Source organism: Rhinolophus sinicus, chromosome 2 (genome assembly GCF_057876585.1).
Source record: "Rhinolophus sinicus isolate RSI-liver-muscle chromosome 2, RSI-T2T, whole genome shotgun sequence".
Taxonomy (NCBI): domain Eukaryota; kingdom Metazoa; phylum Chordata; class Mammalia; order Chiroptera; family Rhinolophidae; genus Rhinolophus; species Rhinolophus sinicus.
The window spans coordinates 6815408-6841005 of NC_142502.1; the positions used below are offsets into that span (position 1 = coordinate 6815408).

At 51.5% G+C, this 25598-nt stretch overlaps 2 protein-coding genes across 7 annotated transcripts in view; both read right to left on the bottom strand.

Moving 5' to 3' along the window:
- The window catches only part of LOC109456767 (solute carrier family 22 member 1), a 47226-nt gene extending 42214 nt beyond the window's left edge, over positions 1-5012 (bottom strand). For 5 of the 6 annotated variants that reach the window (XR_012496811.2, XM_088795245.1, XM_088795236.1 and 2 more), the window contains exon 1: positions 3775-5012. Coding sequence is in view for 5 of the 6 variants with exons in the window: in XM_088795245.1 (XP_088651371.1) it covers positions 3775-4185 (411 nt within the window). In the remaining variant the exon portion in view is untranslated. Of the gene's footprint in view, positions 1-2840; positions 3052-3774 lie in introns of those variants that run through there. The other variant, XM_088795256.1, reaches the window with a different exon arrangement.
- A 7965-nt stretch (positions 5013-12977) lies between these two features.
- The window catches only part of IGF2R (insulin like growth factor 2 receptor), a 98685-nt gene continuing 86064 nt past the window's right edge, over positions 12978-25598 (bottom strand). Inside the window, exons 39-48 of the mRNA XM_074333775.2 lie at positions 25294-25440; positions 24051-24285; positions 23116-23252; positions 20752-20866; positions 19900-20046; positions 19072-19259; positions 18001-18187; positions 15435-15587; positions 14671-14740; positions 12978-13923 (exon numbers count right to left, since the gene is read on the bottom strand). Coding sequence (XP_074189876.1) covers positions 13507-13923; positions 14671-14740; positions 15435-15587; positions 18001-18187; positions 19072-19259; positions 19900-20046; positions 20752-20866; positions 23116-23252; positions 24051-24285; positions 25294-25440 — 1796 coding nt within the window. The 3' untranslated portion in view covers positions 12978-13506. The remainder of the gene's footprint in view (positions 13924-14670; positions 14741-15434; positions 15588-18000; positions 18188-19071; positions 19260-19899; positions 20047-20751; positions 20867-23115; positions 23253-24050; positions 24286-25293; positions 25441-25598) is intronic.

A 25598-nucleotide genomic window follows, 5' to 3' on the forward strand; every position in this document is an offset into this window, starting at 1 on the left:
ATTCCACCAATAATTCTGCAAATTCTGTTGTGACTGACAGAGCTGTGAGTGGCAACGTGAGAAAAACTGAGCAAAGACGCTGGGCGAGAAGGCGGGCTTCTTGGGGGCAGCACCTGCTCTAGCGCAGTGTGTGGGCGGGGCCCAGGGCTAGGGGAGCCTCAGAGCGGGCCCATGCCCAGAGCCAGGAAAGGGGAGGGGTGGGGGGCAGAGACAGAGGACAGGCAGGCAAGGTCTGCCTGGGGAAGCTTTCTTTTTGTTCGGGTTTAGAGGAAGTCCCCCGTGCCTGGCACAAGCATGGGTGACGCTTGTTCACACCTGGGCACATGGGAGGCCTGAATGTGGTAGCAACACCTCTCCTCATTAGAGCTCGGAGAGGGCAGACAGACGGACGCAGATCCAGGGAGAGGAGACGGTCTGCGGGGGCGCAGCCAGCCCTCACCCCACCCCATTCTCGGTACAGCCCAATGGGGGGTATCCAGAGACACATTCTCCCTTTCCTCCCTATTTATTACGGAGTCACGTCCCCATCCTACCAGACAACCCTGGGGGTTGGGGGGCTGACAGCAGGGTAGTCACTTAGCAACTTTGGGCCTCAGTTTCCCAGTCTGAAACGTATTGTGCCTGTTCTGTCACATTCACAAAGCTACTGTGAACCTAGAAGGGAAGTCACTGGAAAATGGTTTTGGTAAATAACAGGCTATTTAACTTGTTTTATTACCCACCACCCTCAAACCTCTGAATTTACCAGTTTGAGTCATGTCACCGTCAGTCACTCAGAGCCCAGCCTCTGCGCTCAGCCAGCCTGGAGTTCTACCTGACTGGCCGCTGACTTCCTTCAGAGGAGCACTTTTTAAAATAAAATATAGGTAAAACTCCGTGCTACCACCTGACTTTCAGAAACTGATAATCAGCCCTATTATCTGTCTTACGTCCAGACCCCGCTGTCTACTCCCGGAGTAGTTCAGTTCTGGGGGGCCGACAGCTACCACTTGCATTACTGCCTTTCTCTCTACCAATCCAGGTGTTCATGCCCTTCCAGCTGGAATCATGCCCTCCCCACGGAGCTTCTCCAGCCTGCCGGGGGCGCTGGCATTAGGACACATGGGGACAGATCCCTCTGGGTGTCACTTGGCTCCCCAGGGTCTGTATCTCAAACTGCACAACTCTCTCTTTGTAGCCCCCACCCACATTATCCAAGACGATGTTCTGTGGACACTAGATTTCACTAAAGCCCCAGGGCCCTGTGTTTTGTCTCTTGTTCTAATCTTTGCAATCAGTGTCTGTCAGATACCCCGGCCACCCTCCCTGAAATGCCCTGGGTCCGTCTTTTCTTGGACTATTCAGAAGCCATGCTCAAGGTCAGGCACCCCTAGTCTGGTGCAGGGCTGGAGCTGCATTTGAGAGGGTTAGGCCTCCCGACAGGGGAGTCAATAGCAGGAATACACAATCCTTCCCCGGGGGCCCCGAGGGGGGTGAAACCTGTAATTCAAACAAGTTGCCTCTTTGTCCTCCCCTCAGCAAATTCCAACGGCCAAGGCAAGGCTGAGTTAAAGATTATTTCTGGAGAAATGAGTAACTAAGGTGAATTCCCCAGGAGAAAGCTTCAGCATAGCGTGAGGGGCGGAGGCAAAGGCAGTTTGGACACAGTCATCAGGGAGAATTCCAGGGGCGCCCACTCCATCCCCACCAATACCCTGCGTTCAGACCATTGCCAAGGCCCAGCAAGGTCTCACTCCATTGCCTAAACAAGACCAAATTCCCTTGTTTGGCACAAAGGCAGGCTTGCCAGATTTAACAAAAACAAACAACCAAATAAGCAAACAAACAAAAAAACCAGGGTGCCCAGATGAACTTTAATTTCAGATAAACAACACTTTTTTTAGTATAAGTATGTCCCATGTAATGTTTGTGTTCCCTGCCTCCAGCATCAGTACCAAATATTGTGCAATATCTGGGACATAATTATCCTAAAAAGTGTTCATGGTTTATCTGAAATTCTAATTTAATTGAGTGCCCTGTATTTTATCTGGTGACCGGACATAAGGACTCTGCTCTGGCCCAAAGGTGAGGATGTCACCATCATTCTCCCCAACTGCCCCCCCACTCCTCCACAGGACCCTGAGTCTGAGTCAACTTAACAACTCATTGCTCCCCGAATGTTGAATGTCGCATGTGCTCCCTCTCTCCGTCCTGTTCCCTTTCTCCTTGCTGCTCAAAATACCACCCAAGCCTCCATTCAAATGCCACCTCCTGCCAGAAAACTCCAGGGGTCAGCTCAGCAGCTAAGATCCCCCTCCTGAGGGAGCCATTGGCCCCTCTGCATTTGCCCACAAGTGGTCTTATTCTCACCAGCCCCTCCCTCCCTCCCTCGCTCCCCCAGAGACTGCAAACCAGAAAGAACCTCATAGCTTTCTTCTCTGTGCCCCTCCCAGCGTCACATCCAGTGCCAGAACCCAGGAACAGCTCAGAGCGCGATTATTGAATGAACAGATAGGTGACTATATTTGATACTTTGCAGGCAGAGTATGTCTCAGACACAGAGAGCAAAGTGACCCGCTGTGGGCTGCTTCTGTAGTCCCAGCAGAACGTTGCACAGTTTAGTGCCCCTGGTTGATGTGTCATCCAACCGGTTTTGTCTTTGGATGGGACCTTGGACACCAGGTGTCCACACAGTGGCACAAAAGGCAAGTTGCACCAGCGTCTGCTTCTCCTGAAGGGGAAACTTGCTGCTCTGTCCCCTCTCCTCCCAGATAGCGTGCTGGTCAGGCAGGAGAGAAGGGACACAGTGCTTTCCCCCAGTAACAGCCCCAAGTGTGTTGACCCTGAAACCACTAAGTTACCTGCTGTTTCAGGGAAGCTGTGCCCTCGCCAAGACAGGCTTTGCTGACGCAGAGCCTCTGCATAGGTTCTGGCCTGTGGCTCCGCCGAGTGACCACGGTGCTCATTCCCCAGTGCCCACACTTGTCACAGTGCAACAATTTCAAAAGGGCCCACGAAGGAAAAAAATCTGGCGGCTTTTTACTAAAATATTCTCAAAGCAAAATGCTCATATCACCCATTAAATTGTCCAAGCGAGGTCCATTGACCCCACTGCGCTCTAGCCCATAGGCCACCCACAGGGCCGCCCTGTGGAACTCAGTTTATGTTTGGTCAGCACTTGCACAAAGCACTTTCAGCTGAACTTCACAACCTATGAGGGGGTCATTATCATTCCTGGCTTACTGGTGAGGAAACTAGGGCTCAGAGAGGCTGAGTAACCTACTCAGTGATACTCAGGTAACGCGAGGCCTGGCTGGAATTCAAACCAGCTGACTCCCAAGCCAGGGCAATTTCCACACCATTTCAGCAGCTGGTGTTTAGCTGTCATGTGTCCATGACTCTGAACAGGAGGGAGGGGGACCCACAATTCTAATAATGAGGAAGCTGGAACACAGGTGAATGCTGTAGGATCTTGGAGAGGCCAGGGAGTGGGGGCAGCAAGAGGAGAAACCCCAGTCCCTCCATAGACTATGTCCAAACAATCCATCTCAGCCTGGCTTGCGATGGTCTCTCTGACCCTCAGTTTCCTCCTCTAACACGCACAGCCTGTGAAGGATTAAACAGGGAAGAATGCAGAGTGTCCAGCCAGGACAGACCCTGACACACACTAAGTGTTCAGTGCATATAATCCCTCCCTCTTTCCCGATGTGAAGCTAAAACTTGCAAAATTTGTTGTGTATTTCCTCCCTGCCCCTGACACCTACCCGTTCCCCAAAATGCAGGGCCTGCTCTTACCTCAGTCACGATGGAGGAACCGGGCGTGTCGTACACCCATCCGTGCAGACAGGGGCCCAGTGGCAGGTGGCTCCTGTTGGAGGCCAGACTGGCCAGCGGGTCCACGCAGCCCAGGGCGCTCTGGTTCCAGTCCACCTGGTAGCTGCGGCACTGGCGGGGGAAGGCCTCGCCCTCCGGCCCCAGGTCCGGCACCGTGAAGTTCAGCTCCTCTGCCAGGCTCCACCCGCACCGCCGGCTCAGCTCGGCCACCCCGGGGCTCAGGCAGCGGTGGTCCGGGGTGAAGCCCAGGAAGACGATGCCCACGTAGATGGGGGCGAAGGAAGCTGAGAGCAGGCATAGGGTCAGGAAGGCTTGCTTCTGGAACCAGCCAAACTCCCCAACCTGCTCCAGAACGTCATCCACGGTGGGCATGACTGGGCCGGCACCCTCATCACTTTGGCCAGACTTGCTTTGGCTGCAGTGGCCAAGGTCAATGTCTCATGTGGGTTTCTCCGCAATGGGCTGGTTTGAACTCAAGTTGCTGTCTAAGCATGATACACCTGGACGCCAACCAATTAGAAATAATCTTTTACCCCAAGGTGCCGGCATCAGGCACAGGTGGAAAACAGGAAGGTGACTGCAAATTGCTTGGCAAGGAAGTGAATCAGCCAGGCTGAGGTCCTAATTCTCTTGAATTAGAGCTCACTCACAGAGCAAGAGGAGAGAGCCAGGAGGTGGCGTGTCAACTCTCAGTCATCTTGAGGGCTCTTCCAAAGAGATCTATTTGAAAACTTCTTTTTGTAATACTGGTAAATCAAAGATAGCAAACTGACTGCTAGACGGAGCTACAGGGGCTGTGAAATCCCACAGCCTTCACTCCGTTAACTGGTTGGCCCCATAGCCCACGGCGAAGCCTGGCTCCCGAGCACGCCTCGGCTGAGCAGCACGTGTTTGCCTCCCAGACTCCACTTCTGTTTGTCTGTCAGGGCTCTGAAGACCAGAATCTCATGGAAAAGGAAGCAGTGAATGACCACAAGCCATCGCTCGAGACCCCAGCCATCCATCTGCCAGGTAAACCAGTCAGGGAGGAAAGCATCGGCCTCCTTTTTGGGGCACCTGTTTGGGGCTCAAACGTGTGTTACCTAATTCCTCCTCACGACACCCTTCATCATAGATGCTATGACTGTCCCCATTGCACACCTGTGAAAACAGATTTAGGGAGGTAACAACAACTTTCTAAGTTCACACTGTTACTGAATGAACTTGGACTGCTCCATAGCAAGAGTTCTTAATCTATGAAGCTGCCTTTGGCTCACCAGCTCGAGTGTTGGTTCATTTGTTGACTCAACAAATATTCCCTGAGTCCCTGCACATTTCAAGCAGTGCTAGGCTCTAGGTCACAGAGATGGAGCAGTCCCTAACTCCAAATAGCTTACAGTCCATGGGAGACAGTCTCAGAAAGGGACAGCAGCAGGCAGTGGGCACCAAGGGAGCCCCAAACTGGCCCCTTCGCCTGGCATGCTCCTCATACTCGGCAAGTTAACAGGATGAAGGGGGGGGACAGGAGGTGAGGCAGACAGACAGTAAGGTGGCCCAATGGCCCCGCCTCCTGGTGTTTGTACCCTGAGTACACATGGGACCTCAGACCGGGTTGTACCCAGTGGAAGATGGCAAACATGGTGGGGCCACTCCTGTGATTACATCACATAAGGTTGTAACAGCCGTCATGCTGGGAGTCCCTCTCCCGTTGCCGGCTTTGAGACAGTGAGTGGCCCTGTTGGAGAGGGCCGCGTGGCAAGGAGCTGACAGAGAGCTTTAGTCCTACAGTTGCAGGAAACACGTGAGCTCAGAAGTGGGTCCAGCAACACTGTGGTCACCCTCCAGCCCCCCAGAAACTGGGAGGCAAAGGTGTGGCTTTACAGGGTTCAATCAAGGGTAATGTGGTTTCGTGGCAGTGGACCAGGAGAAATGGCTCGGGCTCCTGGAGGCAGTGGGACCTTGAAAGACCTGGAGGGATGAGTACGGCCCCACTTCCGTGGGCCTGTGCACCGCCCTGTCTGCAAGGCTATGCCTTCCACCTACGCTCCACACAGCCCTCCGGGACACCTGGGTGCCAGCAGCCCTCTGAGGCCAGGACGTGGGCAGCTTTTCCCTCTGCCCATCAGCACACACACCTGCCTCGTGGCTGTTCTGGGGGCAGAGGGTAGGGGCAGAGGGGCATCCTGAGCCACCTTGTGCTGCCCTAGGAAATACAGAGCACTGTATGTCGCTATGGGACAGAGCTGGGAGCCAGCAACTGGGTCCTCCCACCACTGCACCCCAAACACAGGCAGAGACTCCCACATCCTCTTCCTGCATTTCACAATGAGGGCCCCAAGGCTGAGAATGGTGAGGCAACTTGCCCAAAGCCACCCAAAACATACGTGGCGGAGCCGGAACATGGGTGCTAACTGGTTGTAGCTCAGCAACGCAAGGCTGCCCGGAAAGCAGTCTCTGGTTTTCCAGTTAACCAGTCCTCTGGCCTGGGGCGCAGGTAAGAAGAGGTTTGGTAAGAAGCACAGCCCTTTCCCTGGGGGCTGCCTCTGTGAGATCCCCTCCCTACTTGGGCTGTGGCCAGAGGGTAAGCAGTGGCTGGGGGGGAGGGAAAGAGGCTTCAAGAAAGAGGGCCAGAGGCGACCTCTCCAAGGCAGGTCATCAGCACACTCGGCAGTGTGACAGGAAACACACTGTCTTGGTCTCCTCCTCGGGTACCTGGCACAGAGCTCCCGAAACCCTTGGAATTTCCTGGGTGAAAGGAGTGTCTTTTGTTCTAGTGAGGTGACTCTGGGTGGCTCCTGGATGGCTCCTGGTCACAGGAAAGACCAAGACACCATTAGAAAGTTGGAATTTTCCATCCCATTCTCTTGAGAAGGGGTAGGGGCTGGAAACGAAGTTAATAATTGATCACACCTACGTGAGGAAGCCTCCATAAGATCCAATAGTACAGGGCTCGGAGAACTCCCAGGTCAGTAAACACATCCATACTTGGAACGTGACACAGCCCAACTCCCCAGTGACAGAAACTCCTATGCTAGCGACACCCCCTTTTCGTCCCCGACCTCACCCTGTGTACTTCTTCACCTGGCTATTGCCCTGTGTCTTTTATCATCTCCTTTAATAAACTGGTCAACTTAAGTGTTACCCTGAGATCTGTGAGCCAGTCTAGCAAATAATCAAATCCAAGGGGGAGGGAGTCATGGAAACCCCAATTTGCAGCCAAGTCACAAAGAATTGTGGGGAACCTGGGGACCTGCTACCTGTGATTGGCATCTTGTGATTGTGGGGGTCAGCCTCATGGGACTGAGCCCTTAACCTGTGGGAACTGGTGTTGTCTCCAGCTAGAGAGTGTCCGCATTGAGTTAAAATGTAGACGAGCCAGCGGGTGTCACAGAGAATTTCTTGGTGTGGGAGAAAATCCACACATCTGATATCAGCGGTGTCGGACGGGACTCGTGCTGTGAGCAGTAAAGGAGACATACAGGAGAAGGAAGCACTGGGCTTTTCCCTGCACAGGAGGAAGGCCACCGGGTTTTTCTAACACTACCAGCCCCAAATGTGGCGGCTCCCCAGACATGAGTCTTCTGCTTGGGAAGCAGCCACGGTACGAAGTTTCCTGCTTTCAGCACGTCCTGGGGAGAAAACAGGGTCCCTCCTTGTCCCCAGCAGCCACGCCACGCCATGCCATCCCAGATGTGAGGCTCCTCGCTCACGTTTTTCCTTGGCAAAAACAGCTGCCCCCCTCCGCACTCTTCCGAGGGCTGGGCACTCTTTCTTTCACTTGGACCCGAGATCGGGGCCCTCACCTTGCCCTGCATCTCTTCCTTTCTGCCTCACCCAGGCCTGGTGCAGGTCCATGTGGAGGTGGCTGGGACATCCCCAGGGATCGTAACTGCAAAGGGGAGAAGTGATTATGGTCACGAAGGTCTGTGGCCAAGGCCAACCGGAAAGGCCCTGTGCCCATCCTGACTGAGCTTCTAGATCGACGGGCCAGGAACCTCGCTGAGCACACTGCTCATCACCTAACACGAAACCAAGGCGCAAGAAGTCAGTCCCTTGCCGGCTGTCATGCCTGGGGTACCCGTGCTAAAGCAGCCCCAGAGGAGACGTAAATGAGCAAGGGTGGGGGCTTCCAACAATGCTTCATTCAGGGATACTGAGATTTTTATCTCATCTGATTTTCATGTGTCACATAATATTAGTTTTTTATTTTGTTCAATCATTTAAGTTCTTAGCTTGTGGGCCGTACCAAAGCAGGTGATGGGGATACGTAGGCAGATGAAGGACTTAATGCTCAGGCCTGGCTCAGGGTCGGAGTTCAAAGCAAACTGGTAGCCATTGTTATGACAACAGGAGGAAGAGATTTCTGCGACTCATGTCTTGCTGGTTGACCATTAATTCCCCAGCTGGGATTGAAAGCATTTCCCAGACTGGTCTCTGATGAAAATCCAAAGCAGTTAAGGAAAGAGACTCAGGATGAGGGGCCTTAGAAACGCCCCACCTTGCTCACCCGCAGCCCCACCCGGTCCTGTGTCTCCTTCAGGAGGAACTCACGTGAGGACGGTCACTCTCGGCTTCCTACCGCCAGTGTCTCTCGTGGCACCTGGCCTAGACACTCAGAACCATCTTTTTGAATGGATGAACAAATAAAGCAAATGGGTTTTCTGCATCATGTTTTCTGTAAATTTCAAGAAGGCACTGAACAGTCACGGTCAGGAGGCCTAGGCTGCGGCCAGCGCCTGGCGCCCCTCAGCCACACGTGGCCGTGTGTCACTGTCCGTGTGTCTCCTCACCGCCTGACCCCTCTAGGCGGCCAGGGGATGGGCCTTTACTCTCTGGATTCACATCCTAGAGCCGCCGTAACCAAGTACCATAGACTGGGAGGCTTAAACAACAGAAATGTATTGCCTCACAGTTCTGGAGACCAGAAGTCCCAAATCACAACGTATGGGCGGGGTCAGTTCCTTCTGAGGCTGTAAGGGAGACTCTGCTCCAGGCCTCTCACCTTGGCTTGTAGCCGGCCGGCTTTCACACACACACACACACACACACACACACACACACGCGTGTTTTTACATTCTCTTTGTGCGGATCTGTCTCTGTGTCCGAATTTCCCCATTTTATAAGGACACCCGTCATAGTGGGTTAGGGCGCACCCCACCTGACCTCACTTTAACTTGATTATTTCTGTAAAGACCCTACACTGGATAAAGCCACCTTCTGAGGTTCTGGGGGTTAGCACCTCAACACGCAATCTCAACACGCCGGCATTCAAACGAGGGGGAGTAAATGGAGGAATGGGTCAGAAGCACCATTTTCAGTGGTTCCAGTACTTCAACAATATCATTGCTGAGGTCAACTTCCTGGAGATTTGCCCCAAAAGGGGCGAGGAGTGTTGGGGGTGGGCACAGATGGCAGGGGCCAGGCCGACAGGCTGAGGGGGCGGGGGCTTCCTGTGGGAAGAGCAGGTTCTGAGCAGCATGTGACCGTCTTCTCTTGGCCCTCACTGTCAATCAGCGGTGTGTTCTCGTACAACCTACCCAACCTGATCCTCCTGAAGACAACTGAGCTGTGTCCCACGGCGACAGCACTTCCCCATGGACTGTTCACACACCACCAGGTCCCCAAGGGGACACGGGCAAACATTTAGAAAATGCTGCATGATACCCTCTTCTTGGAGGTTCCCTGACCACACTTTCTAGTGTAGTTTCATGTACACACGGCAGTCTCTCCTTTTAGACTCCGGGAGGTCTCAGAGCAAGAAATGCTCATTTTAATGCATCATTTCCAAACTGACTTGAGCTTGGGTCCTTCCCATTTTTTGTAGAACATCTGTTAAAATCATGGCAAACAAGTGTTCCATGCGGTATGCTTTGGGAACTGCTGCTGTATGACAATCCAGCTAGCATGTATGCTAACAAGATTTTCTAGTTCAAGTATCATTTCATTACACCTGAGGCTCCTCCCCCCGCCCTCCCCGCTTCCTGAAGCCACAAGGTGGGGCGGAGCAGAACAGGCATGTCCCAGTGGTGAGGTGGGTGAGGGTGGCCTGTCAGGGGTGTCAGAGCCTGAGCACCGCAAGGAGGGCAACCTCACATGCCAAGGTCATGAAGGTCAAAGAAAGGCTGAGGAACTTTCTAGACTAAAGGAAACTAAAGAGACATGGAAACTGAGTGCAACATGAGATTCTGAACGGGGTCCTTTTACTGAAAAGGGCACTGCTATGACGGCTGGTAACACCTCGACAGGACCTGAGTGAGGCTTAGCTATAGTGATGGATCCACACCGTGTTCTGTGTCGTGTGGCTGCTCTGTGCTCACGTGGACTGACGCCCTGAATTGTCCGGGGATGGTGAGGCATCAGAGAGGAAATCCAGCCTTGAAGGATTCAGGGAAAATAAGTTATTTGTCCTGTTTGTTCAAATTTTCTGTATGTTCTCATTGTCTCAAAATTTAAAAGAGAGAGAGGAAAAAAAATCTGAAGTCACAGGGCACCAGGTTTGTCTGAGACCTGGCCCTCCAGTTTCTTCCGGCTCTTTCTGGGGCACTGTGCTCTTTGTGTGTCTCCAGCAGCCCACCGCCAATCACTTCCTTTGTCAGTGCAAGGCCAGCTTCCCCGGGCCGGCACCCAGCCCTCCAGCCATTCTGTCCCCAAACTCAACATGGCTCTCTGGACCTACCTACACAGTGCCACCTCGCTGCCTGCCCGAGCTCTACAGGTGCCACAGGAACCCCCGCCAGGATGCCCAGCCCAGTACCCACAGAAGCCCTGCTCTCCCTGGTTACCACACTCTCCTAGGAGGCACCACAAGTTTAACTCAAGGGCGTGAGAGGTCAACCCCAAGTTGATGAAGTGCAGCTGGAGAAGTAAGTTGTGTGAAAGGGGTTTCTATAAATATCACCTTGTCTACACCACCTGCCCCCAACATGCACACCATCCCCTTGTGACCTGATCCCCAAGAAGAGGTAAGATCTACATGCCATCAGTTCTTTGACCCACGTAACAGATGGGACTAAGCGCAAAGTTTTTTTTTTATGCCCAGGTGGCAGCCAACCTTTCTGAGGGACTCATCATGGGCGATGTGTATTTTAGCAGTTGGTGGAATACTGGTTTCGAATGCTTTTTCAAGGTTCATGTAAGAGCCAGGTTTCCTCTTTCCTTGGATTCCCTTGGCATAGGGTTTGCCTGTGTCATCCTTATGGCCCACTTACTCCATTTCTCTGCTATTCAAAGGACAGTCTCAAAAAGTTGGTTAAAAGGAAACTAAATAGCAAAGTTGTACTCTTATCAATAAAATTATTTCCCTGCTAAGGTTCTAATTCCCATTTGCTGTTCTTGCATGTTTTCCTAAAACTACCTGTAACAACAGCTGGCAAGGACAGTTTGTTTTCAGGGGCTTAAGGATGTGAGATTGTGTAGGTTACCTAGGTAATCTACATTACCTATTACACTTAGGAAGAGGCAATTCAAGGGCCTGCCATACACCATGGTCACTCCTGTTCTCTGCAGGCAACCCGGGGTACGAAGAACTTTCCTGCCATCGAGTGACCAACAGGGCCAGCAAGTGTCTTCCAGGGCCCCTCCTGCCCTAGAGGGCTTCCTGTGTCTTGGTGGGAAAGGGGCAGCTTGGAGAACAGGCCCCCATACACAGTGCCCGGGGACCAGCAACTCTCGGCTCATAATGTAAACCTTTAGAAGACCCCAGAGTGTCCTTCAGGAGACAGAGTGTAAAACCCTAAAAAATAATCATCGTAAGTAACTAACTCCAACTGGATAATTAGTCAGTGAGATGAAGGGAAGCATGCTGACGCTGAGAAGTCTAGTTTGACGTGTGGTAACTTCCTTCTTTGTCTGCATGTGTGCGAACACCTAGGAATCGCTCGTTACTGGTCAGTAATTTCCGATGGAAGACTCGGACTCTGCACAAGAGAAAACACGCCATGTACCAGACACAAGGCTGCACATGGTGGGGCTTCGTGGTGTCGTCGGAATCTGCCCTCTAGCATGGTTGCTTTGGTAAGCAGGGAACACCGAGGTCTGTTTTCTCAGAAACGGGAGAAACCAGACCCAGGGGACGCGGAGACGAGGTGGACCTAGAGCGAGCACTTACACAGGGGAAAGACTCCAGAGAGAAGACACAAGTGCCACTCGGGGAGACTCAGCTGGGACACTGCAGTTAAAACGCAAACATCTGTAACTTCCCAGGAAAGCAGGTGGGCAGCCAGACTGGCAAGGAGCTCGGGCACGTTTCAGTCTTAAGGGGAAAAAGCAGTAACACCCAGTTAATAATTTATCTTTTATTGAAATTGTTGAATACTTTATATTACAGTAAATTTGATTGGAAAAAAATGAGGAAAGAAATCAATTTTTAAAAATACACTCATGTTGAAATCAAATAAGCCAGCCAAACTGAGTACAAACCAAGGAATCCTGTAGAGCGGTTTGCCTTCAGTATATGACTACCACTGAGTCTATGTACAATTCTAGAATAAGAGAAAAGTCATTCGTTAAACACTTCAAGAAAGGAGCCTGCAGCGGGGAAGAGACAGCGGCGCTGCCCGTCCTGCAGCCCTGAGGCCTGACCTCGGCTGCCCCGCAGCTAGAGTCCAAGTGCAACACTAGGGCGAGATTCCAGCCCATCGGCTTTCATGCAATTTCCATGAAGTCACGCACTGTGCAAATTAAGGCTTCTTATAGGTCAAATGGTTGATCAACACTTTTTTTTCTTAAAAAAATAAGCACAGTAAAGGTGGTATCATGAGAACCTGAAGAGGTGAGACCTATACCCAAAATCTGGAAAAAAGTTATTTTTCTCTGACATCTCAACTCCATTCTCACACACACACACAAAATCAATCTTTGGGTGGGTTGTTTGAATTCACCAGCCGGTGAAAAAAATACTGGATAATGTTCTCTGTGCACCTAGGATTAAGGATGTCATGCAAAAAGCCGCAGCCGTTCCTGACTGAAGGCATAGAACAGGCGAACCCTCTGAAGCCCAGGCACTCAGGGACCCCGTACGTGCGGCGTGTGCGTGCACGTGCGTGTGCCCTTAAGAAACAGAAAGCCAAGAGGAAAGGAGACAGAATGGATTATTCTAACTTAGAGGATACATTATTGACTAGTTCAAAATCTCGTATGAAACCAACCCATTACACCGACAGCTTCCCCTTCTGACAACAGATGAGCTAGTACATTATCCTCTGCCTACAGGAAGAAACTGTTGGGTGGTTTTGTTTTTTTTTTGTTTTGTTTTTTGTGGTTTTTTTTTTTCTTTTTTCGCAAACCTGAGTAATTGTCAAAGTCAATAAATAGAAGGAGAGAATTAAATGCTAAAATATAATGGTCAAATACCCTATAGGGCCTAAAGCAGCAAGGGTTTTTCTCAAATACAGCCCTCTGTTCCCAGATGCAGCTGGCCCAGGCGCGTATTATGAAGCGCACAGCAGCCATGCTATTAAATGAGGACTTGGGACAAAACCCGGGGCCCCTGACACCGCCTTTGGCAACTGGAGTGATGCCTCATTCCAATGACCGACCAATCACGGATGAGCGGTGCCTGACCTCCTCACCCTCCCCCATCACAAAAACTCTTCCCTTTTGAAACAGTTTTCATTAAAGGCAAAAATGATAGAAGCATCATCGAGTTGAAGTCTTATTTGGTTGGAGGTGCCTGGCTGTGCCATCGACCCACGTCCCCGTGTAGGCACCAGGAGTTCAGATGTGCAAGAGGTCCTCGTCGCTGTCATCGTGGAAGGACGCCAGGGTGCCCGAGGCCGCGGTCTTCGGCGCTGCAGCCCTGGGCGTGGCCCTGCTCGCCTTCTCGCCTCTCACCAGCCCCACCCTGTCGTCCACTCGCTCCCGGGGCACCTTCCTCGGCGGGTGTCTCACTTGGTTGGCGCTTTCTGCCCCAGTCCCTCTGCCCGAGTGCACTCGCACCTCTGGGATGGTCAGGACCTCATCCTCACTGTCCTGGTCGTCCCCATGCAGGGAGGTGAGGGCTTCGGCTTTCACGGACTTGGTGGTGATGTGGCCATTTTCCTGCCCTTCCTTCCCAGGTCTCGGGGCCGGCGCCTGGATCTCTTCCATCAGCCACTCAGTTTCGTTCTCATCTGCCTCTTCTTCCTTGTTGACCTGCCGGGGACAAAGCACAGCTCATGGAGCCCACCTGAGAACCCATTCTGTTCCTCCAGGACCCTCCTCCCACGACCCACCCGAGTCGGGGACCCTCTTTCCCTGCCCACCACAGCCACTATGGTCCTGGGACCCCAGGGAGAAGAAGACAAGGGTTGGAACTGCCAGCTCCTGCTAAGGCCCAACCAAAGCACACAGCGGCACGAGGGGCAGGAAAGTGGGCCAGTGGGTCTGGGCCCCTCCCGCTACTGATCAACAGCCAGGTGCCCTGGGCGGGAGGGGCGTGCAGCCAGGAAGAGGAGCCACACGGAGCACACGTGTCTGAGTCTGCCTGAGACAAGCCTTTTGGATAGCAGTGTGGTAGCACGTATCAAGAGCCATGAGCATATTGATGCCCTTCGGTCCAAATAATGCTCCTTTTCTAGAAACGTATCTGAAGAAAACCATCCAAATGCCGGATGCACACAAATTTTCATCAGCACGTATGTGTATTTTTTCAGAATAGCCAAAAAAGTAGGAGCCACCCAAATATTAAACGCTGTAAGGAAATCAGCTGCAACCACAATGAGAAAAACTTGAATGAAAAAAGACAAAAGAGTGTTCGGGTTAAAAGCAACGGGTGATAACGTTTTTCCCTTTTCTACTTCAAAGTGCCTATGATGACATTTTTCTTCTCGTCACCGACTGGCATTATAACAATATCCACAGCTCAATATTCTAGGGGTGGAGGGGGAGACAGGAAATTACCTTCGAGTACTTGTAGGACACGTTTGCACTGGGTCTGCAGCAGCTGGTGAGCTTACTCATCACCAATTCCCTGTAAGAGACCAACCGTGGTCAGTCCAGGCGGAACCGCGGGGCAGGGGCCTACCGGCCAGCTGCTCCAAGCCCTGGCTCCTCAGGTGGCGGCTACCAGGGAAGGCGGTGCCCCTCCCGCTCGACCAGCAACCCGCCCACAATGGCAGGGTTATGAACCAGTTCAGAGGTGAGAACACTTTAGAATTAGACAGAACAGGACTCAAATCCTGCTCCACCTCTCAGTGGTTTAGCAACTCTAGGGCAAGATACTGGACACTCGTGCTTCTGCTTTTCCAGGTGTAAATGCCATGAGACCACACCTTCCTGAACACCAAGGCTGCGCAGAGACTACACGGGGAGTCTGCTCATGACAGCTGGTGTTTAATTAATTTTCTGTCCGTCTTCGGATACATCCAGAGACCGATGTCCTGGAAATGGGTGGGCCAGGCCGAGGGTCCGCAGAGTGTCCACCATGTGACATGAGCGGCAAAACCTGACTCAAGCACCTGGGACAGGTTCCAAGGCTCCAGTCAAATGGGAAACCTTGTCCTAGAAATGCAGACATGCACAGAACACATCTGGGGGCCCCTTCCACACTTTTCACTTAGAACCTCAGGACTCTGGCTGCTGTTGGGCTCAAAACCAAAACAGAAAACTGAGCCCAGGGTGCAACTTTGAAGCCCTGGCGTGCAGCCACCCCCCCCTCTCCTCACCGTCTCTCCTTTTTGTAGAGCAGCAGCGTGAGCAGACAGCCGGTCAGCGCCACCAGCAGCAGGCTGAGGACGGCCCCCACGGCCTGGCTCCTCTCCGAGAGCCCCCTGTGCGTCTGTGTGTCCTCTCCGGCACTCTCGTCATCGAAGCCCACTCTGGAAAGAAGCCACATCAATCAGGGACACTCTGCAACAGCAAAGACCCCAGCAATCCCCAAGGGAGCGGCCTGACTAGACAAAGGGCACAGCGTAACACAAGCTGCAGCAGACACGGAGACCAGTAGTGGTAAACTCTTCCGATAACGAGTTTAGGCAGGAGTATAGGAAAACAGGTGGGAAGACACGGCCTCGAGCTACCTGGACCATTATTAAGGGAAGAAGAAGAGCCGAGCTTTGAGGACACCCTCCTCGTCCTTGCCTGTCCCTCTGGGGGGCTCTCAGGGCACATGGGTCTAATGAAGCAAAGACCTGGGGGGATAAGCAGTCACCACTCCTCTCCCAGGACCACAGTCTGTTCTCTGGGAAGAAACAGTGATGACAGCCCAGTAATAGCCTCTCCCTCCCACCATCTCATCGTGGGACATAGGCTCAGTGCCTCTCGGGGTCGGGGGACCTCCACGGGCCACTGCGGGCACAGAATGGGCACCCGATCGAGCCATTATTCTCTATCCAGGCCTGTTAAGTCCCAGGAGGCCGGGCTAGTGACAAACACAGTAGCTGGTTCAATCAGCTAAGATTTCACAATCCCCACTCATGGGTGAGAAAAAGCAGTGTATTTCCATGACATTAAACATTCCAGGAAGGTAACCAATAAAATATTAGAAACGTCTTCACTGACTTCCCTTTCTGCTCAGAGAACTAGACATTTGAGTACTGACTTGACACTTCTGGTCCTTCTGGCCTTCAGTCACTCAGGCTCACCAGGCCGACAGTAAAGAACCACAGAACAGAAATTCTCCCCCATCCCGAGAAGCAGACGGTGGTGGTATCTGGACAGCTCGGGATAAGGGAGGCCACATGCACGTGACAAAGTTGGATGCTAAGATGCTGGCTATTAATTCAGAAAAATATTTAATTCAAATAATTGGGTCAGAGGGCAACCGATGACTTGACCTAAAGATAACTGCTCTAATCAAAACTCAGCCTGAGCCAAACAATCTGGGTTCCAAGCCCTCAGAGAGGATGGAGTTTAGTTCCAGCGTGGATGTGTTTGTTACCGTCTATTCAAGTGGGGACATCACCACATGACAAACACACATGAGCACTCTGCCCCCAAAGCCAGACACCAGCTGAGGCAGAACCAGCCAGGGCCACCCAGGGACACTTCAGACACAGCCAGTGTTTGATGGGACATACTCCTATCACTCCATTCTAAGTGTGTTTTCATTTCCACTTTTGGTTTCCTCTGTGATTCATGAATTATTTAAAAGCGTGTTTTAGTTTCCAAATATATTTCTCTTTTTCAGTTAACTTCTTGTTACTGGTTCCTAACTTAACTGCATCATGTATGTTATTTATATGGCACCAACATTTAGAAATTTGTCGAGATTTGCCTTACGTGTATGTCCTGGAAAATTTAGGACAAAGCTGTTTTTTTGTGTGTGTGTGTGTTTTTGCTGGGCTAGCACCCATAGAATGTAAAAAACAAAACGGATTTAACATCTAAATGATCTCGACTTTCCCTGCACTGTCCCTACCCCTGTTTTCTGCGGAGTATAGGATCCCTTTTTCAAGAGATAAAGAAAGACGGCAAGAACTCATTTTTCTCCTGATTTTAAAGTCTCAGGGCAGAGAACATAAAGCTTCTGTAAGATGGTGACCTGGATGAAATAGAAAGAAAACAAAAATCCAAGAGGAAAGCAATTTATAATATTTTGTTTTGGATGAGGGTCTCTAAACATGACAGTGTAACTGGGCCAGGGAACAAAGGCCCCGGGACATGACAAGAGGCAGGTTCTCCGAGGCGACATGGAGGCCGTGGAGGCCGTGGTCACCCTTCTCTCACCAGAAAGACCTCAAAGCACAAACATCTACCTCCCATGGAAACCCGGCCTACATCTGATTGTCAAGAGCCATAGAACAGGTTTTCATTCAAATGTGAAAATACTTCCATCAAGTAAAAGTGATGTTTACCACACAATTTGTACCAGAACACGAAGAAAAGACACGTTGGGAACAAAGACAGGACGGAGCCCCCACCTTCCAGGAGCCACCGAGGGGAACATCAGCTGAGGAAGATGGAAGGAACGTGAGAGGTGCTCGGAAGCCGGGCGCACAAAGGCAGACGGCTGATGCCACTGGGAGTGACGCGGCGTGGACCAAGAGGGCACGACACGGACAGCTGAAGCTGGGTGCTGGCTATGTGGGGTTTACTTCTACCACTTCCTCTGGATTTTGTGTATGTTTGAAAACTTTCCATAATAAAACACTGGGGGGAAACACACACACGAACTTATGCTTGAGCTTAGGTGTGAGAGAGGAGGTGAGGGTACGGATGTTAAGTGACCATCTATGCAAAGAGGAAACTGACCAAGAGTCAGCCCCTGCCAAGCCCGGATGCCACACTCACCGCAGAGGACACACGGCAGACGTGTACCAGGAGAAGAGGTACTGGCAGTCAGCCGTCTCGTGGCTGAACTCCGGGATCCCATCCCTCACCAACGGGTCGCAGTGGAAGAAGATGGTGGAAGAGACCGACTTTGTCTTATCTTGTCCACATTTAGAGGACGAGGTAAACACCACATCTAGGTCACCATCTGTCAGAAAGAAAGGCGCACACACAACCCCAGCAACGTTACCATCACCACTTCAATGACAAGCCGCGTTTATCTTTTCAGAGGCTATAAGAGGTTCACATAGACTTCAAATCGGACATGAGGATCCTGTGTCAAATGTCCCAGGTCTGCTCTTCTTCACAGACCACTTCACTCATATTATGGAGCCCCTACTTAAGTCAGTGTGCAGGAAAGACTTGAATCTTGCCCAGAAAGAGGTCTGAGGAACTAATCAACCAACTAACCAGCCAACCAACCAACCAACCAGCCAGCCAACCAACCAATCACCCAAGCCTACACAATGGAGCCCCAATAAAAGCCATGGCCACCAAGGGGCAGTGAGCTCCCCTGGTTAGCGATACCCCAACCATGTTGTCACACTGACGCTGGGAATGTAACGCCCCCCAATTCCACGGGAGAGCAATGGAGCATCTGGCTCCCTCCTGAATTCTGCCCTCCAGGCATCTTCCCTTGGCTGATTTTAATCTAGATCCTTTTGCTGTAATAAATTATAATTGTAACAGCTCTCAGTGAGTTCTCTTGAGCCCTTCTAGTGAATTACGGAGCCTGAGGCTGGTGATGGCAGCCCCCCCAACTTGCAGCTGGCGTCAGAAGTAAGGGAGCCTTGTGTGGACTCAGCCCCCTCCAAACTCCGTAGGTGGCTCACACTGTCACAGTCAGCCACAGCCAGAAGCCCAGGCTATTCCATCCATTTGGATGAATGCACATCAAACCAGAATCAAACCAGGGCTTTTGCTTTAAAATGTACCTGACATTCCAGTTGAAGAGGGTTGGTTCACAAAAATTTTAAAGCTCTTTCTTTGAGGAAGTTAAATATGGAACAATACTGGAAAAAAGGAAATTACCTTGAACGTAGTATTTGGTTTTATCAGAAGTCCCGACTCTCCTGCTAAAGTGCTGGTCGTTCGGTTTAACCTGGCATATGTTGGCCCCAGAGCAAGCTGGATTTTGGGAGCTTGTGATGGAAGAAAGCTGGATTTCATACAGGTACTTGTCCCCATTTGTTCTCATGTCCCCAGAGGCACTGAACAGCCTGAGAGACAGAAAAGATGGCGGTGACTCGGCAGTCCTTTAAGAAAACCATTCATTACAGACCCGAAGTCCTGGGAACCACAGGGCTGCAGGACACTGCTGTCCTGCATTCCCAGTCTGGGTGGCACGTCCACGAGCCCACGAAGATTCCGGTGGGCCCCATCCCCATCGTCCCACTGCTCCACGCTCTGTTCTGAGCAAACTGTCCAGCACCACGCCCACCTCACCCTGCCCCAGGCACAGCCAGCAGGCATGGCCAGTCACCTTGGCCACTGGACCCCAAGAACCACCCCCATGACACTGCTTAATAACTGACTTTCTTTTCATAAGATGATAAGCCCACAGATTCCGAATCAAACATTGTTTCAGTAGGTTTGGGCTTCAACCCCTGGGCTTATCATAAAGTGAGGTAGGAATGGGCAGCTTTATTTTTACACTAGAGAGCATTCACCATCTTTGGTGTTAAAACTTAATAGTTGAGTAATAGCTTTCCCTTGGTTTAAGCAAACTATGACAACTACCTGGAAACTGTAACTATGACACACAGCCTATTTATTGCAGTGCTCCCCGCTAGGGCAAGATATGAATTGCTGCTTTATGTTTTAATACAAGCCGTGGTCAAAGGAAAATGCTTTACATACTTAAAATAAATGTCTCTGAGGCTGACGCTCTTGCCGTTGAGAGGGTTGGTGATGGTCCCATTCACCATCTGCACCTCCTGCGGCTTCACAGCGCAGGCAGCCCGCGAGTCCCAGCTGAAGTAGTAAGTGCAGGTCTCGGTGTCAAACCTGGAAGGAGGCGGCAGGGGCGCAGTCAAACCCAGCAGATGGGGGCTGCGTGAGGGACCTCACGCTTGGCTCCCTGAGTCCCAGGGCCCCACAAGCACCCCACTGCCCAGCCCTCCCGTGCTGGGCAAGCATGGCTGTTTTATTTGCTTTCCTCCTAAGAAAGAGGACAGCAAAACAGCAGTGTGAAAAAGTAGGCAAGGGTTTCATACGGTTTTTCTAAATTTAGAAACTGCAATGTCTAAAGGCTGAAAAAATTTGCTCCTAGATTTTTGAATTTTTATTTGACAAGCCTTTTAGACTCATGACTTCACTAAATTCCTGGGTCTCCTCTTGTCCAAGACCAGCTTCTGGAAGGAAACAATTGATCACGAACAGCAGCTCACATGCTCCCTCTGCTGGTCAAACTTCCCAACCACACCCCCCGCACCAGCAGATACAGAATTGCCTGGAGAATTCTAGTATATCCCAAAAGCATACCAGGTACTGGCCCCACCTGCCCGTGGGTCCAAGACAGGTCACCTGAATACTGGCCTTGACTGATAACCAGCAGCCCTGGCCCCACCGCAGGCCCTAACTCAGCAGCCAGTCCCCTCTGCATTGTGAACACCTTCTCCCCACTCCCACATCACAACGCCCCAAGTGAAAACCACAGAAATTCCGAAGAGCTCCCGGTGCACAGTCTCCATGGCTCCCGTTTGAACTCACCTCTTGAACGAAGGCCTGCCCACTGTCTTTGCACAGGTCAATTCTATGACGGTAGATGTAGTCTTATTTTTACCACACTGATCACCTTTGGAATAAGTTACAATGACTTTGTCATCTGAAACACACAAATGATGGAACAGACGTTATTTCTAGTGCATTATTAAAAACCTTCCATGTCGGAAGTCAAAATCTATATTAAGGACCAGGACAGAAAAAAATGTTTGGCTCTCTGAAAACTTATTGTCTGGGTTACCAGCACCTGGGCAGAGCCCGGTGACAGCTTCCTGGCAGCGCCATCACTTACACGGCAAGAGGAGACCCAGGTTCAAATCCCAGGCTCCTGCTCACTAGTTTCATGACTCCAGTTGTGACCGTCCGAGCCTCAGTCTCGTCACGTGTGTAATGGGAATACTACCCACAGTGCGCAGGTTCCAAGGAGCATGGAAAGTCCTGGCACATGTGTGTACACAGAGCAGGACCTCAATTAACTGCAGCTGTCATCACTGCTCCAATCCTGCCCCATTTCTGTGTCATTTTAGGTGCCTTCCTAACATGTCCTCTCATCTGAGCCCCCCCAGTAATCAAAGGGCAGGTGGCACATGTCCACTCCACAAAGAGAAAAGCCAGATACAGAACAATTCTGCTTTTCTCACATCTTCTGGCTCCACATTGAGCTCTTTCAGCTTCTGAAAATAACGTGGTGAAAGAAACCACTGAGATGCCTCACCTGTAGGGTCTAAGAGAAGAGTGAGACAGGTTTTCCCTCGTGCTGGTGCCAAGCTACTGCGAGTGGCTACCTGGCGCTGCCCTGAGCCCACTGGCTCTCACACAGGCACGCCCGAGGCAGGGGATGCAGAGCAAACAGTATGCCCAGTGGTCTCCATGGGACACGGCCCGAGGTACCATGGCTGCTCAGCCCTGACGGTGCTGGTGAGGCCCTGGCCCGCAGCCAGCGCCACCCAAATTCAAACCTGAACACCAGGTGAATTGTTTAATTAGGTTGGTGCAAAAGTGACTGCGATTTTTGCAATTGTTTTTAACCTTTTAAACCGCAATTACTTTTGTACCAACCTTATAAGTATCGGGCTTCTGTGTAAAATTCTGGAAGAAAGAGTTTCACGGCCTTAAATTCTTAAACGGCTGCAGTTTGGAACCAGACAAGGGTCGGCCTTAATGCAGACACCCCACACTTGCTGGGCCATACAGGTGAGGTTCCCACCCCGTGAGGCTGCTGAGGATGACACACATATACAGCCCCGTGGCTCATACGCGTTCAATCCTGGGACAGAGTCCAGCTCTCCACCCCCTTAAGGGTGCATTCCTAAATGAATGTGGGGGTCCCTGTGGTTGTCCTTAGACGGCTGTGCTGTTGGGGCCAAAGAGCAAGCTCCCCCTGGTGTGTCGGGGACCAGGCGGTTCCTGATAGCTCGACTTCCAGTGAAGCCTTAAATGTCCCCGTCTTTCTCAGCTGGCTGTGGGAAACAGAAGGCAAGACTAGTCCAGTGGCCACAAGTGACCATGAGATGGCCGAGGAGGAGCTGCCGTCCACCCCCCAGCCCTCTGTGAGCAGGTGGACAGGGCAGCAGTAGCTAAATCCTGCAAAGGAAGGCAAACTGTGGACTGAAAGCTCTTGACACTCCTGCCTGTGGGGTGACTCCCCCCCAGAACCTGCAGAGTCAGGCTTGATTTTCATCAAGGGTGACAGCAGTTCCCTCAAAATTGCCTTTCTCCATGTCAACACGTCAGGTGGACACATGTCACCTGTGGTTCAATCAGGACAGTTCGGGAACCCCACTCTAATCTAACAGGAAAAGGTGAAGTTTCCTCTTTGCTGGTCCCCACAACACAGCCCGACTGTTCCTAAACCAGGTGAGGCCTACCTTCGTCCTTTACACAATGAAAGGTAGCACCTCCCACTCAACAACCCATTGCAAGATGATTTTCTATTAACTCTATTTAAAAAGAGCTCCATTATTACCTCCCAAATTGTTAAGACATTATAAAAAAAATACCCGTTATCTTTACCATGTTCCTGTGTGATTGGTCAGCTTTCCCACATAAACACACTCAACCCCCCGCTGGAGCAAGGATTCCGAGGAACCCTAAACCTTCCTTCTGGTTCGAAGAATGTTCACCAGAGAGCTGTACCCTCTAAACACACGCGCTCAAGGGCTGTCGTCTCAGGAAAGACAAAGTAGCACTTATTTTAACATTCGAGGGGTTGCCAGAATGTCTCACAACATGGGAATAGTACCTGAAGTTTCACCCAGAGCCTTTGCTGACCCTTCCCGGCCATTCGGGGACACCTCACCGCCCCACTCAGACGCAGTACCTGTAACTGCGTGACAAGGACCCAGGCCTTACCTTTGACGTCCAGCTTCTGTGTGTGAACAAGCCCCAGGACGTGCACGTCCCCAGAGGCGCTCTTTTTGCAAATGCTGGCTCTGTCAGAGCAGTCGAGGGGCCCTTTATGTATTTTCTGACACAAATTTATGTAGTACCTATGAAACAACACAAAGGGAGGGGCCAGGGGAAAGGTCAGTGCCAGCCCCGACACTCGGGTGCAGCTCTTTCCATTACTTCCAGAACGATGACTGTCACTGTTCCAATAACACGGGTCCCACAGCGCCTGTGACCACAGCACTGAAACACATTTTCAGATGCAGACAGGCTGAGGAGCGCTAACTACTGATGAAGGGGTATGTCGACCAGGCACCCGGGGGCAAATCCTGAGACACTGTATAGTTTCAAGAGGCTTTCGAGCTGGGACAGACAGCGGCTCAAATCCTGGTGAGCTGTTTGCCTTACTCAAGGTGACAAGTCCTCCAAATCGACACCCCCTCTGAGGGGAACACTTAAGGACGAAGGAGCCTGGCAGAGAGCAGGCGCTCCACGCATGGAGCTGTCAGCACAATTAATGAACCCCGGGGCAGCACAGCCTAAGGAGTCAGTGCCCAAGAGCTGAGACATTAACACGCCTTTCAGAAACCCAGCATCGGACGGCCGCCCCTCACAAACATAAACCAAAGAGACTAATTGGATCAGGCCAACAGCTGATCACCTGCGTCTTTGGGTTCTGAAGGCTCCATTTCTATTCACCTCTGCATTCTACACCACGCCTGACAGCTCTGGGCCGCTCCCAGGAGCCAGAGGCATCCAAGCCTCCCTACACTTCAGACTGACGTGGCAGGCCCACCTTGAGAATCGGAGGTGACCCACCATGACCCACTACCATCAAGAATGGCAGGCTCCCCCTTCCTGAGAGGATGACATCACTGGCAAGTGGCGAAGGTACTCACGAGGCTCCTTGATGGACAAAGAACCAGGACCCGGTGAGAGAGGACAACAGCCTTAAGTCGTAGGTTTTGTGCTTCTGGATGAATTTGCATTCCATCTTTTTTGGAGGGCAGACTACTTTTGTTTTCCACTCAAATGTCACTTCACACCCACGAGTTTCACTGAAGACCTGTGGCCTTCCAATGTCAGCATCTTCATCGCACTTAAAGATGATAGCAGATGTGCGGTGGCTGTTTGCTGTGGAGCGGCACACGGGAAAAAGGTCAGACCACACATGGCCTGTGTCACACCCGTTCTCAACCTCCTCCCGCCCTGCCGCATTGTAACAGGCCTGCCTGCCATCACGGATGCCCCGGCCAGATCGTGCTTGTTTCATTCACATACATCTTAACCCTAAATAGACCAAGTGTTTCTTACTGTGCTTCTTAATAACCTCACAGCACAAGCACAATTCCCCGACGACGACACGTATTCAAATTTGATTAACACACAAATGGTAACAAAAAATTAAACAAAGTAACAATAAGAGATCCACAATTACTTAAAAATGTTGGAGTGTCATCCAACACACCAGAGAAAAGTCCTGTCACAATAAGCCTCGAAACAAAACTACAGTAATCCCGGGTAAGTGTAACATTTATAATTCCTTAACACGTATCACTTTGTTCCCTGATCACATACAAGAATTACATCATTTTCTATGCATTTATCTCACCTCGCTTTCCTTGGGAACTCACTTCAGTTTGTCCCACACACACTAGTAGCATTCTCTGCCACGGGGCTCTAAACATTGCAGGTGTAAGGGTGCTAAGTGTGACTCACCATGAAACCCCCAGCTCTTGGCCCATGCCTGCCACACAGCACAGTCGATGAATAAGCCCACTGCTAACCCTGATTACCCCTCTTCCACCCTGCAGACCCAGGAAAAGGGGCAGTCTCGCTGAGGCCCGAATCTGAACCACCAGTGTTGACAACTGGTGTGCGGACACAAGCCTCGTGAGCTAGTGAGGGGCCTGGCTCACCACCCAGCTCGTGTGTCGGCCCTGCTGTGGTCTATACAGCGATGCAGTACATCCCACAGAACGATTACAACTGTCCTCTCTTTACAGGAAATCGCTCTGACCGAAAAAAACTAATGTGTAACGCAATTCCTGCCATTACCTGGAGCTAGAGTGAGCGCCACAGGAAGGGAGCCCACGGGTCTACCGCACCGGCCTGTGCCGGACGCACCGCGCTACTACTTACAGTGTCTGCAAAATCCCCACTCATGGTCTCGGTCGTAGTTTGCGGTGGTGGCACACCAGAGCCTCGCCCTGTTCTCCACAACACACTCCTCGTAGCTCTTTCCATTGAATATGAAGGGGAACACACAGGGGTCACCTTCCTCGGTTTCTGGGAAGAAGAACACCTGCATAACCCAGAGTGCCACCAAGCGGCGGCTGCGCTTTGCCCGCTGCGACGCGCAGAACTGCCCAGCAAGGCTTTCCTAGGAGGGTCACCCTAAACCACCCTCAGGACCAGCAGGCCTCCCGCCACAGTGTGACAGGCCG